Below are 13419 nucleotides of genomic sequence, written 5' to 3'. Positions count from 1 at the left end.
CCAATAGATCCCCCAAAATATTATGCATCCAACCTTTAAAAGTACATAAATATATCCTGTAATATCTCATATCAATTCACTCTTTGCCCAAAGCACAGACCACTGACCAGCTCCTCATCCACATGCTCCCGTCTGTTACTGAGGCAGTAGGAAAGATAACAGGGGCACAGAATAGGAGGAGGCATGGCTGTAATCCCGCTGCTAGGCTGGATCTGAAAAAAATTTTAAAAGCAAGTCCAATGAGAACTTGAGCTAGCAACTTCATACAAGTGGACAAAACAAAATATCTTAAAGAGGCCTCCCCCTGCCATTTAAGTGTCCCCACCCCCCCTCCCCCCTTCCCTCGCACCTGTCTGCTGCTCCAGTGTCGGTGAAAGTTAAGGAGATGGGAAATGGGAATGAAGTCATGTCGGGGTATAGAGATGAATCCCAGCGGGGACAGCTCTGTCAGTGAGGGAAAGCGCAAGCTGCCGCAGTCAGCTCAGCTGTGCCACAGGGCTGAAAGTAAATACACGTCTTTCCTGAACTGCGGACGTGTCAGTGTGACGTGTGTCTGCCACCTGTTATCCGATCATGACCCCGACGAGCGCGCATTAATGTGTATGCAATCTTGCTTGCATAAGAATATGCATGTGTGTGTCTCGGGCTGCTTCCCAGACTTCTCTTCTCCAGACTGAATGTATACTTGGCAGCAAACGGGGATCCCTGTCTTAGATAATGAGTCAAAGACTTTGAAGTATGACCTCCGGATGACTGCTGATACAATATATACAGATCATATGAGTGGACAGTATTTATAGAGTTAGCTGGACATGTAGCTAAGCTGGATCTTGTGAACTCTGGGGGCTAACACACACACAAACACACACACACACACACACGCACGCACACACGCTGACACACACAGACATGTCCCTGCTGGGACTGACAGAAATAGCAAGTTGTTAACAATTAGTGATAGACCTAAAGTGAATTTGAGTGTCAGTGACATTGAGATAGCTATAAATGAGGCAGCATGCTTTCACTGGGCACATAATCACTTTCTTCCAGAGCACACACCCATCCATTCGAGCATTTACACCATTTATGATTTTATAATGCTGCACAAAACAAAAAAAATATTTTTACATGAGGCCCCTTGATTTTTTATTGCTCTATATATTATTATCATTTAATCTGTATTCTCTCTTCTGTTCTAGAGTCAGTGGGAAAGATAGCAGGTCTAGACATGCTCTATATGTTCTATATGAAAACTGTCCTGAGATGACTTCTGTTATGATTGGCTGCTATATAAATAAAATTGACTTGACTTGACTTGATCATGACACAGACTGATGAAATAAGATACGATCACATATAAAAAATATGCTATGCTGGCAGCTGCATGAGGCGGTACAGCATGTGTGCTGGCACCAAGTGCTTTGAGCTAAATGCTAACATCAGCATGCTAACATGCTCACAATGACAATGGTAATATTAGGGTACGTTTAACTTCTTAGTTTACCATGTTTGCATACCAGCATTTGACAGTTAGCACTAAACAGAGAGTACAGCAGAGATTGATGGGAATGTCATTAGGATATTACAATTCCTGCAGAGGGAATGTATGTACCATAAAGCAATCTTTGCAATAGTTGTTGAGATATTTCACTCAAACCACAAATATCAACCCCATAGTGGTGCAGGAGGAAAAGTCAGCATATTACCAAAGTCGCTGGAATTCAGCATATGAGAATCACAAATGTCTGTACAAAATTTTGTGTCAATCCATGGAAAAATTTCATGAGTATCCACATCCTTCTGAGTGGATTGAAGTCTTGCTTTTAGTTCTTGCACGTCTTTGGCAACGCTGTCCAACCGTGCATTCATAGACTCCATGATAAGCTTCATGATGTCTTTGTAGAGTGGCATTTCATTGTAAATGTCTTTCTGTTACTCCAGAAGTTTATGTACTTGGCATGCAGAGATGTATTGATCCCCACTTCTAGCTTTCGGAGACACTGTGCTACTCAGGCTAACTGTGTGAGCTAGGCTAGACTAGACAAAGCAGGCTAAGCTAGCTGGCTCACCACCGTCATCTAACAGAGGGAGTCCAAACACAAAAATATGAACAACAATCCAAATGTATAACCAAGAACTTGAGGCACACAGAGTAAAGAAATCCAACTGTTGTTCCATTTTGTCTCCTCAGGGCCGTTGTTCCAGGGAGAACTGCAAGTACCTGCACCCTCCTCCCCACCTAAAGACCCAGCTTGAGATCAATGGCAGGAACAACCTGATCCAGCAGAAGAACATGGCCATGCTGGCCCAGCAGATGCAGCTCGCCAACGCCATGATGCCTGGCACCCAGCTACCACCTATGGTGAGAGGCCACACACGTATGAACACACCACAGCTACTGCCCACGGTGAGACCACATACACATAAAAGCTCACACATATACAGCTCCCTCACTGTCTGCGTGGCTCTTTACGTCTGTCATCTTTTTGTCAGTCCCTCTTTTTCGACAGTCTTAGACATGCGGGTTCCAAAAAGGTTCTTCCTGAAGAACTGAGGTTCTACCCAGAACCATTAGCTTCTGAAAAACCCTTTGTTGAAGAAAGGATTCGTCATGGGTTCTTTGTAAGACTGAAGGTTCCATTAAGAACTATGGACGTTCCTGGCGACTAATCTCCTCGTCGATTAAACACAAATTTTAATTTAGCCTAGTCAACTAGTCTAACAGTAAGAAAACACAGTTAATTACAGTCTACAATCCCTGGGACCATTTCACTTTGCGCTGTGCAATACAAACATTGCACATTAACCTACAAAACATGACAACTCAGTAAATGCTTCACCTTTTCAAACCAAAAAAGATCACAGTGTCTTGGAGGTAAACAACATAGTTTACCCACAGATGACAGCCTGACACATTGTGGCTAACATTAACCGCTCGAGCAGCAGCAGCTGCTCTGCTTTCAGGTTAATGTCCATGTCTGTGCTGAATGTGGTAACACATTTCCCCAGTCGAGTGGTTATATACCAGTTTATTCTGTCACAGCCTACATTCAATAGAATTTTCATTTTCTATGTCAAAACACTGCCAAACCACACTGGTTTTACAAGCTGTCATCTGTCCGACTTAACTGATAAAAACATACGTGCTGGGCGAGAGCGGCTGCAGCCCTGACTAATGGCGACGTTGAAGCATATAGTCAACGTCCCTATAGACAACCCTTTTCATCCACAAAAGATGAAGAGGGAAGAAAGAATTCTTCAAGGATTGTTAAGGGTTCTTTGAACCATAATATAAAAGGGTTGCTGGGGGAACACCCTGAGTGAGTTATAAATAGAAACCTTTGGAATATAAAAGGTTTGTCAATAGGACCTTTGGTGTGTTCTTGATAAAACCCTTGGAATATGAGAAAGCTCCTGGTAGAACCCACTGGGTAGTTTCTTGTTAGCACCCAGCAGGTGGAGAGGTCCTTGATAAAAGCCCCAGACAGGGTTCTGGATAAAACCAGTACACTATAGAAAGGTTCTCCGTAGAATATCTCACAGAGGGTTTTGTAGCAAACCTTTCACAGTTGGTTCTTGGTGAAACACTGTGTTGGGAGGTTCCAAACTTTTACAAAAAGGTTCTAATGGGAACCAAAAAGGGCTCTCCCATAGGACGAGCCAGACTGTGATGTATGCATTTTATCCACACTCATTTCACTCCTCTGCTTTTACTTTGTTCTCATCCAGCCCATGTTCTCGGTGACGCCAGGCCTGGCCACCAACGCCAGCGCAGCAGCAGCTGCAGCTGCAGCCTTTAATCCCTACCTGAGCCCTGTGTCACCAGGCCTGATGCCCCCAGAGATCCTGCCCAGCACCCCTGTTCTCATGGCGTCCAGTCCCACCGTCAGCCAAGTCCCCAACGCTGCTGCTGCTGCGGCCCAGAAACTGCTGAGAACAGACAGACTCGAGGTAACACACACACTCATGAAAACAACCTGGTTTTCAATGACGTGTTATGTAACATAGAATCAACGCACTCTTCCCAAAGAGTTCCAGGGAAACTCTAATAAACTCTACTTCACGATGTGTCTCTTTTTTTAGAGCGAGTTGAACTGCACAGGATCATAATGCGGCTGCAAATGAGACAAGTGTTGTTAACAAGTGGTTTAACAAGCATACGAATAACTGCAGCCTTTATTGGACCTGCATAAACTGTTTCTGAAACTGAATTTCATTATTAATAGCAGGTACCATTATGCAAAGTAGAGGGTAATTAAATGAAAATACAAATAAAACCACCAGAGGTTCATAAACTGTTATATTTCATCAGCTTATGATGTCGAGTGGCTTCCTTTGTAATTAAGAGTTGATTATTTTTTTCATGAACCTGCTCTGACTTAATCTGCCTCATCTGATCCAGCACACTTTGTGCTTTCATACAGTACACTGCACAAAACTGTTTCCTGATGAGCCTGAACTTGTTGAATATTTATTTGCGTGTAAAGAACAGTGGTGATTGCAATAGTACAGGTGATTATATTGCAACAGCGAAGGAACACGTTCTTTCTAGTCAAGAAAAACAATTTTTTGTGGCAGTGTTGTAATCTGGTCTATCGAGGCTACTGTCAGTAGAGAACTTCCTTCTTTCTATCATGGCTGCTGGTATAAAGAAGAAAGAAGCCTTCACTCTCTGATTCTGACTCTGTTGTTGCTGCATTGCAAATATCTGAAATATCTCATTATCAGATTTCCTCATAGCGTCTTTAAACGTTTTTCTACAAAACAAAGAATCACAAAACCACACAAGAGACCCATCGATGCAAGGTAAATCCTCAAAAGGCCCTAGTAGAGTGCTCTTTTTATAGAATGTTTCCTCTTTTAAATGACACCAGGAAAATCAAGAAGTGAAGTACAAACGCAGCTGATACCTTTATTGTCGTTGTGTGGCACATGCTGAAGTTCAAACACTCAGAGCAGAAGAGCAGAGTAGATAGCAGATAAGCAGCACCCATGTGTTCATGATACCTCTAATGTAAAAGAAGGTGCTGCCCTCTGGTGTCTCACATATAGACTTTTAAAAATGTCTGCGACGCCAACAAACACATTACAGTTCTTCATAAAAAAAACTTAATCATGAGATTAACGGTTTATTCTGTTAAACTGTAAAAGCATCAGCGTAACCTGTACCTTCCTCTGTGTAATATTTATTCAGGAACTCCAGTTCTAGTTAAACAGGAAGTACACGCGTAAGAAGGAAGGCTCAGAAAGTGTTTTACACCGCAAGAGGAATATGAGCTTTTAAAGCATTTTAATCTATTTATTGGACTGCATGTCTCATGCATTTTTAAATTTAATGGATTTTTGTAACTATACACCTACTATAATGACACAGTAAAGGCTTGATGAGTCATCTTCATATATTCTTCATAAAGACACAAAGCAGGATATGTTCAGCATGGAACTATTCTTGCTGTGTCCACATGCACTACTGAATTTGTATTTTCATTGTTTCTCCTCCTCTCATCTTAAACGCTTAATATGCAACATTTTTATAAGATAAAATATATAGACTAATAAAAGCATTATTCCTTTCAATCATCACGTATGACTCACTAGAAGTGTGTGGTGGTGGCTGTATCTGCAGAGACGCTGCCTCTGCATGTATTTCCTTATTTTTCAGATTATTTTACATTACCTGGGACACTCAGTATTTGATGTCCTTTAAAATCCTACTGATTTTTACCTTGAATGAAACAAAACTGGGTCGTTGCAATATTAAGAGGGTCACAGAATCCAAATCACAGTTGTTTTTATTAGCAAGTAATTTTTCACATACAAGTAATTTTCTGTGGTATTCATATTGAAAATCTCATCACCGGAGTGCAGCAAAAACACAGATTTTTGTACAAAAACAGGTCCAGCTTCCCTTTGAATCCTAGGAAGAGTATAGTTATAATATATTATGATCCATAATCTACAGACATACTGCTGCTTGAACTCTCAAACCCTGAGACTCACTTATCAGTCTACCTTCAGATTAATTTGAGATATTCACCACTGCATTCTGTATAACAGAGTTAGTTGGTCCTCTTTGGTGCAAATGCTTGTATCTTTTCCTCCATAAATCCCTTATTCATCACCCAAATATTGTCTGTGCTGGACGATAGCCCGTTTTGTTGCCTTAAACAAAGGTTTGAATGAATGAATCTTTTTCCCAGGTGTGTCGGGAATATCAGAGGGGCAACTGCTCTCGGGGAGAGAACGACTGCCGCTTTGCCCACCCCGCAGACAGCACCATGATCGACACCAACGACAACACCGTCACCGTGTGCATGGACTACATCAAGGGCCGGTGCTCCCGGGAAAAGTGCAAGTACTTCCACCCGCCGGCCCATCTGCAGGCCAAAATTAAGGCTGCCCAGCACCAGGTGAACCAGGCCACAGCCGCCGCGGCCATGGTGAGCAGTCTGTACAAGCGTGGTCACACTCATTCACACCTACACAACAGGCTAAGGAGCAGTCTACTATAAATCACAGAGTAGGAAATACAGTATGTTCTGTGGATCATGTTTGAAAGTGTCTCACCTTCCTGGTTGGTATTATGTAGCCTTTTTCAGTTCTGCTTTTGCCAGGTCAAATTTTAAAGGTCTGCAAGTTGGTTTGGGTAAAATCTGCTCAGAGCAGGATGACATGAAGAAGGATCAGACAATGGTACATTACTCTGTGCATTTAGCTTGTTTTCTTCCTAATCTGAAAAAAATAGATTGCCTTGTTCCTTGTTCATCTCATCCCAGATCACGAGCAGAGAGTCAGTTCCTCTCTTTCTCTCTCTCTGTCTCTCTGGTCTTTTTTGTGACACCATTGTTTCTGTGCTTCCTATCTATTACTTCTCTTCCTCTTGACATTATTAAAAACAGGATTCATTGTGCTTTCAGTCCCGTGTCACAGTAGAAGCAACCTGGGAATAATAGTACAACCACACTTGTCTGTTGATCAGTGTTTTTCTACATGCTCTTATTGACACACTGTAGCGAGGGCTGTGGGGTGAATCATTGCAATGTGACAGTGACTTTGTTTACATGCACACTAATTTTCCACTATTATTCTGAATCTCACAATATTCCATTGATACGGGCCATGTAAGGAGCATATTTGGATAAAGGATACTCCTGATTATGCCTTTTTCCAAATGTAGCATTTTCCGATTAAGACGTGGGATATGCTGATGTTACTTGGGTTGGAGGAGTGTTCCTTGTACATGTAAACAGCACATTAGAAATACGAATTTTAGTTGGGGTTTTTACTGCAGTTTGCAACACACAGTCTTTTGCCTGTTTACAGACAGCTCTGTGCGTTGTAAACAAAACAACTGCAGCCACAAAAGAAAAAGCCCAATTTTTGGTCAGAAAGAGAAACACATCACAATTTTTTTTGGATAGGCCAGGCGTGCATTGCATCCTCAGTTTAATATTTTGCACCCCCTGTTGAAATTTGAATAATAATTGTCAAGGCGATAGTCACGCATCCGTGTTGTCCACAACTGTCTGTGTACATGTCTATTTTGGGCATGTTCAGAGTGCACAGACCGGGCCTCTCCATGCGCTCCTTTTATTTTGCTTTATGCATGTGCAGCAGCACAACGTGAAGGTGAAGAGAGATCAGCGGGTGGTGTGACTACTAAATAGTCTCTCAGCCAGTCACATCACTGGTCTCATAGCTCCAAAACAGTTAAATGTGATAACGAGGCGAGAAGACAGAAAGAATTACATCAGGAAATGTCTGATGATTCAGAGCATCACGACATGAAGACACATCACAATAAATGTGCACCCAAAAGCAGATGGATTATGTTTTTCTATCAAGTAGTTATAATAACCATAGAAATAAAAAATAAAGAAACTTCTTTGGTGATGATTTAATTGGACTGACGCAATAATTCATATGTATTTCAGCGCATACATGGTCACGTAGTTTAAGAATTAACGTTACACAACAGCGTTCGCTCTGCATTGTGTTTCAAGGATAAAATATGAGCTACTTTTGCCAAAAAGAAAGTTTGAAAAGCGGTTATGATGAGCCCTGGTAATCAGACGTCTCCTCCTTCTTCTTCTTCTGAATATGGAGTTACAACCAACCGGTCTGATTTGTGAATGGGTCTTTATGGTTATACTGCAGCTGCCTGGTGTTGTTTTCAGGGGATTTATTAAAGATGAACAGTAAATACAGTGAGTGGCGCGGCGCGGCGTGGCACTTCTCAGAGGCTGCGGATTTAGCAACATATCACTGGTGCCCCTCTGACTCCTAAAGCAAACTGCTGCTGAAAAGGAATGACACACTGTATTCAGTACAGTTTCCACATCAGCTGTGTTCCTGTATGTTCCGTCCACCACACTCAGACCTGTAAGACTTACTATTTTTCATCGGTGTTGCTGGCCCGCACTGTATAAATACACGTGCGCCACCACCAATTTCAAATGCACCTCGTGTCATTTTGTTCTTAAGCTGGGCCTGCGATAATCACAAATATCGCAACATCGACCTTTTCAAGAAGATGACTGAACAAATGAAAAGAAGCAAAATGGCTCACGCAGCTCCAGCCGCTCCACTTTTCCATAATCAGAGTATCAGCTCCATGATCAGCCTAATAGGAAAATTGGCTTTTTCGGAATGAAGTGAAGAAACTCAATATTTTGTGCATGTAAACATAGTCACTGACTATGATGTGCACAGTGAAACAGAAACCTGTGAATTCTGCTTCCATATAATTTTCTGTCCAGTATAATTATTGCTGAGACCCACTTGAAAAGAAATGACTGAATAATATTCTCATCGCTGTATTCATCCATCTTTGTGTGACAATAACTAATGTAGATTGGTAGTTATCATTGATTATTGATGATCATTTTAACTGTTGAGCAGTAGAGCTAGTGTCCACACTGTGCATGCCTTAGTCCTGTTATCCCCTTGTATATTGCATTCCAATGATTTGTTTTTTTATTTGTTTTTGTTTTTTCTCACCTATACCCAAACTGCACTGCTGCCCCCATGATGCACCTCTGCTTGCTGGTTTATGTTAATGCGCTTGAACCCCATTGGCCCATTGCCATCATGTGCTCGCTGCCTGCTAATTAAGACTCAGTCGGCTGTCAAATCACTGAAGCGACCCCTCGACGCAACCTTTGACCTGGTACTATGACCTTTCACCTTTTAGCTTGGCATGTGGCTTTGTTGTAGAGCAGTGTTTTAACCAAAGATACCTAGCTATTTTTGTTGTCTTTGTCTCAGTGCAATGTCTGTCTTTTCCTCCTGTTGATCTGTCATTATTGCCTGTGATAAAATGATTGTGGCTTTCTGAGTTTAGGTTGCATCCAACACCAAAACACCTCCCATCATGTAGAAATCACCTGATGCACGAATTCTAATGTGGAATTTGTGATAAGGAGCCACAATCAATTTATCGCCTGTAGCCTATTTAACAAAAGTCAGTGAGGGCTAGGGAAGTAGAGCTTCTATAATGGTGGCATGGCTTCAGTCTTACGTCCAAGTCAGTGGTCAGTGTTGTCAAATCAAATGTGTGCATGTCTGTGTTACTAGTGCATGTCAGATGGATAAGGGTGGGGCTAAGAGGAACAGTCTTTAAGACCATACAGGAGTGATGATCCCACCATAACAGATGATTACAGTTCAAATGATAGTTCACTCCATCATCAGATCTTGCCACAGATATTCAGACCTCAAGGGTGGGTTCATGCCAAGACAAAACCGCGTACACAGAGCGTTTTATGGTGTAAATATTGACACCTGAAAAATACTTCTTATCTGACTCATATTCCTTGGCCTGAGACCATTTTTGACATTTGTCTGAGAGTGAACCATCACTTAAACATGGCTTTTACACAGTTTATCATGGAGCTAGCAGTGCAGCCTCCCTTTCTCTGTGCTTCCTACCTGTTCCACCTTGTTAGCAGCCTTATTGTTTTAATAGTTAATGCTTGCTTATGTTGCATTTAGTCAGCCCTAGGACTACAAAGTTAATGATCCAAGTAAGCTTCCTGATAAAACAATGAATATATTTGAATGCTTGTTAGCCAGTAGCTCCAGTAGGCACCATGCTCCTGCTTGTGTAGTAATTGTGTCAGACTGCTGCTTGCTTGCTACTGATGATATGATGATATTGTTGTTGTACACACAAGGATGTTGTGATGCCGTTTATACGATGTCCTCTAACGTATGTACCTGTTTTGTTTTCTTTCCCGTTTTTTGCCTCTTTCCAACACACCCTCTCTTTCTCTTTTCCACGCACCTCTTTCTCTCTTTCTATCTTTTTTTATTTTCTTCCTCACTGATCTCCCTCCGTCTGGCTGGGCAGGGCATCGCCCCTAGTGTCATGGCTCCCCTGCCCAAGCGGGCAGCCCTGGAGAAGGCCAACGGGGCCTCTGCCATGTTTAACACCGGCATGCTCCAGTACCAACAGGCCCTGGCCAGCATGCAGTTTCAGCAGCAGGCTGCTTTCCTCCCATCAGGTATGGCTCCCAAAGCAACCACCACTACTGCTCTGACCACCCAGAGGAGGCCTGGATCAGTCTAACCTGGCTCCTGCTTGGCTGGGGTTGGGCAAAGTGGTAGATTGCAATACAGAGCAGTTTGGTTGTGGACTAATTATTCAACTTTTGTCAGTTATAGGAAACATAGAAAGATGTTTGAACTCTAAAGCTCTTATTGATTAATTTTAGTCCAGTGAGGGTCAAACATTTGTATCTCAAGGTGAAAAAAAAGCTAAGAATGCTTCAACAAATTTGTGCATTATGCTTTGTATGGCACTGCATGGCCACTAGGTGTTAAAGAGATAGTTTGGTTTTTCAGCTGGGGTTGTAAGAGCTGCTAGAGTCAGTGTTTTACCTACAGTAGATAAAGACGGTGGAGGACGCTAGGCACTGAACTGCTGCAGACAGGATCTGGAGCAAGACGTACTGTATTTTAGCCATCTAAACAAGGCCCACCTAAAAAGAATCAATATCAGTTTAATTGTATGCTAGATTGCGAATTTTTACACAGCTTTGCCATGCTGTCAGACACCTTCTTCCAAGGGAAAACTGCTGTTATATTAAGCCAAACATATCTCTTTCCAAAGCCACCAGATTCCTTTGGCAACAATAGCAATTTAACCTGAAATTTCCCAAACTGAAAACAATCAAAGCTCGTCGACCGCTGCCTGTTAGTTAGTTTGTGTTATAGTGTCACTCTGGAAAATCCAAGGTAACCCTTAAAAACATCCAAGTCACATAATAACACAAGCAAACTAATGGATCGAGGCGGCGGTAGGTGAGCAGTGCCCGCAATCTATTAGTGTTTTTGCCAAAGGAGAAAACTTTGGAGACACCAATATTTGGTTTATATAATGGCAGTTTCCTGTTTGGAAAGACTGTCTACCAGCAAGGTAAAGTGATTTTTCAAATTTTCCAAATATAGCATAAACTTAAAATGATATATATATTTTTTGGGATTGGCTTTTTTTTGTGGCTAAAACACGTTTTGTTGCTGATGCTGATACAGCTCTCTGCTTCTCCAAGTTGGCGGCACGCTGACCGCCATCTACTGTAGATAATACACTGACTACGTTCAAGTACCTCACCCAACCCCATTTCAAACATCTAAACTATCTCTTTAAGGATGATTTAGAATATCTTCCTGCCTACTAATTGCCTTAATAATAACTCCACGTAGCTACCAGCATGGATGTTTGTAAGAGACAGAACTTGTTTACTAGTTTGTTAGATCAAAGTGTCCATGGTGTGATCGATCATATTTTGATGACATACCATTGCTGGGGCTTTGGCTCGGGCTGGGATGGACGGGGCTGGATGGGTTGGTTAATGGTGTCTTACGCCTCAGTTTGGCAGCAAACAGCAGGCTGCAGAGTCTGGCTTCTGTTCACTATCAGCTGTTCTCCTCACTTCTGTCTAGAGTGTGTATATAATGTTTAATACTTGATAATTACAATCATAACCGCACTATCGCTCTTGTTGTATTACACATTCATATGCATTGCACTTCAGACAAAAGTTTAGATTCACACTCGCATTTGATTAACAGATTTTTCCTCATAATGATGAGTTCACCACTTCGCCTATTCCAATCACTGATGACTGTGTCCAAGAGATATTAACCTTTTTTTCCTACCTTATCTCTCCCCTCACTCTAACGAACCTTGTGATGGGCTGTTTTGATTTCTCTTCCCTATCCAATCCACTTCCTGTTGCACTGCATGATGGGCAGGCTCAATATTGTGCATGACACCTGCAGCCAGCGTTGGTAGGTTCCAGCTTTCCTTCTCCAGTTATCTGTAACCTCATGTCTGTGACTCGCACGTCACCAAAATCCAACCATGCGGTGAAAAATTTTACTGCGTTGCATTTATTGTGACTGATTCTTTAAGAGATTTTGGTGACCTGAGAGTCACTGTTTTGGTTGCGTGAAGATACATTTTGTGATTTGAAGCATATAAGCAAGAGTCCACATAAGGAAAAACATATTGTGATATTTAAATGTTGTTTATTACCTGTATGACAGCTGTTATTGTTAATAATATCAATTCAACTGACCTTAATTTTGTTAATTTCTCTGTGTACATCTACTGTATATTGCCTGACTGCTCTCATTCTCATTGCTTGTTCTAAACTTGGCTTTTGGCTGGTCTAACCTGACACCTGTTTAAAACCCTTTTAAAAACATTAAAAACTGAGGGAGTTCAATTATAACCTTCCCCCTTATCTCCTCTGCCTTAAAGGGACAGTTCACCCCAAAACCAAATTTTTTTTTTTTTTTCCAACATGTGGCGCTGTTTAACCATCAACACTGTTTTGGTGTGAATTGCAGAGTTTTTGAGATATTAGCTGTAGAGATGTTTGCCTTCTCTCCAATATAATAGAACTATATGGCGCTCGGCCTGTGGTGCTCAAAGAGCCTAAAAAATGCATTGAAAGGACTCAACAGCAATTTATATTTCCAGAAACTGACAAAGACTAAAACTAAAAACTTTTCCTGTGTACCTTTATTATATTTTAGTTAGTTTTGTAAGTAGTATCACAGTATCATTTCAGTTTTTTTCAAGTGACTAAAACATTTTTTCACACCTAGTTTGAGTTTTTATTTTAGCTTTACTTCACTATGAGACCTTGCAGAGAAAGAAGCATGCGTCTACTCATGTATGAGAGGCTCATGTAACCTCTCATCCATGAGTAGAGGCAGTTGGTGGGTGTTCAAAAGAACTAGTCAAGTGCCATTTAGTTCTGTTATATTTGAGAGAAGGCTTACATATCTCCAAAACTTGGCCAATCACACCACAACATATTGGACCGATAAGTAGCACTAGATGCCAGAGGAAAAATATGTATTTTTGATTTTCGATTGAATGGTCCCTTTAATAGCTCTTGTTCT

At 41.5% G+C, this 13419-nt stretch overlaps 1 protein-coding gene across 19 annotated transcripts in view; it reads left to right on the top strand.

Moving 5' to 3' along the window:
- The window catches only part of mbnl1 (muscleblind-like splicing regulator 1), a 69149-nt gene that overhangs the window by 49104 nt on the left and 6626 nt on the right, over nt 1-13419 (top strand). For 7 of the 19 annotated variants that reach the window (XM_084731981.1, XM_084731986.1, XM_084731978.1 and 4 more), the window contains 6 exons: nt 2192-2407; nt 3730-3951; nt 6201-6440; nt 9116-9169; nt 10352-10505; nt 12259-12294. In XM_084731981.1, the coding sequence (XP_084588107.1) occupies nt 2192-2407; nt 3730-3951; nt 6201-6440; nt 9116-9169; nt 10352-10505; nt 12259-12294 (922 nt within the window). The remainder of the gene's footprint in view (nt 1-2191; nt 2408-3729; nt 3952-6200; nt 6441-9115; nt 9170-10351; nt 10506-12258; nt 12295-13419) is intronic. The other 12 variants (XM_084731991.1, XM_084731984.1, XM_084731989.1 and 9 more) reach the window with 7 other exon arrangements.

The sequence above is a fragment of the Lutjanus erythropterus genome, chromosome 12 (assembly GCF_056507025.1).
Source record: "Lutjanus erythropterus isolate fLutEry1 chromosome 12, fLutEry1.hap2, whole genome shotgun sequence".
NCBI lineage: Eukaryota > Metazoa > Chordata > Actinopteri > Lutjaniformes > Lutjanidae > Lutjanus > Lutjanus erythropterus.
The sequence above is the reverse complement of the archived record's forward strand: the minus strand, read 5'-3'. Positions and strand labels throughout refer to the sequence as shown.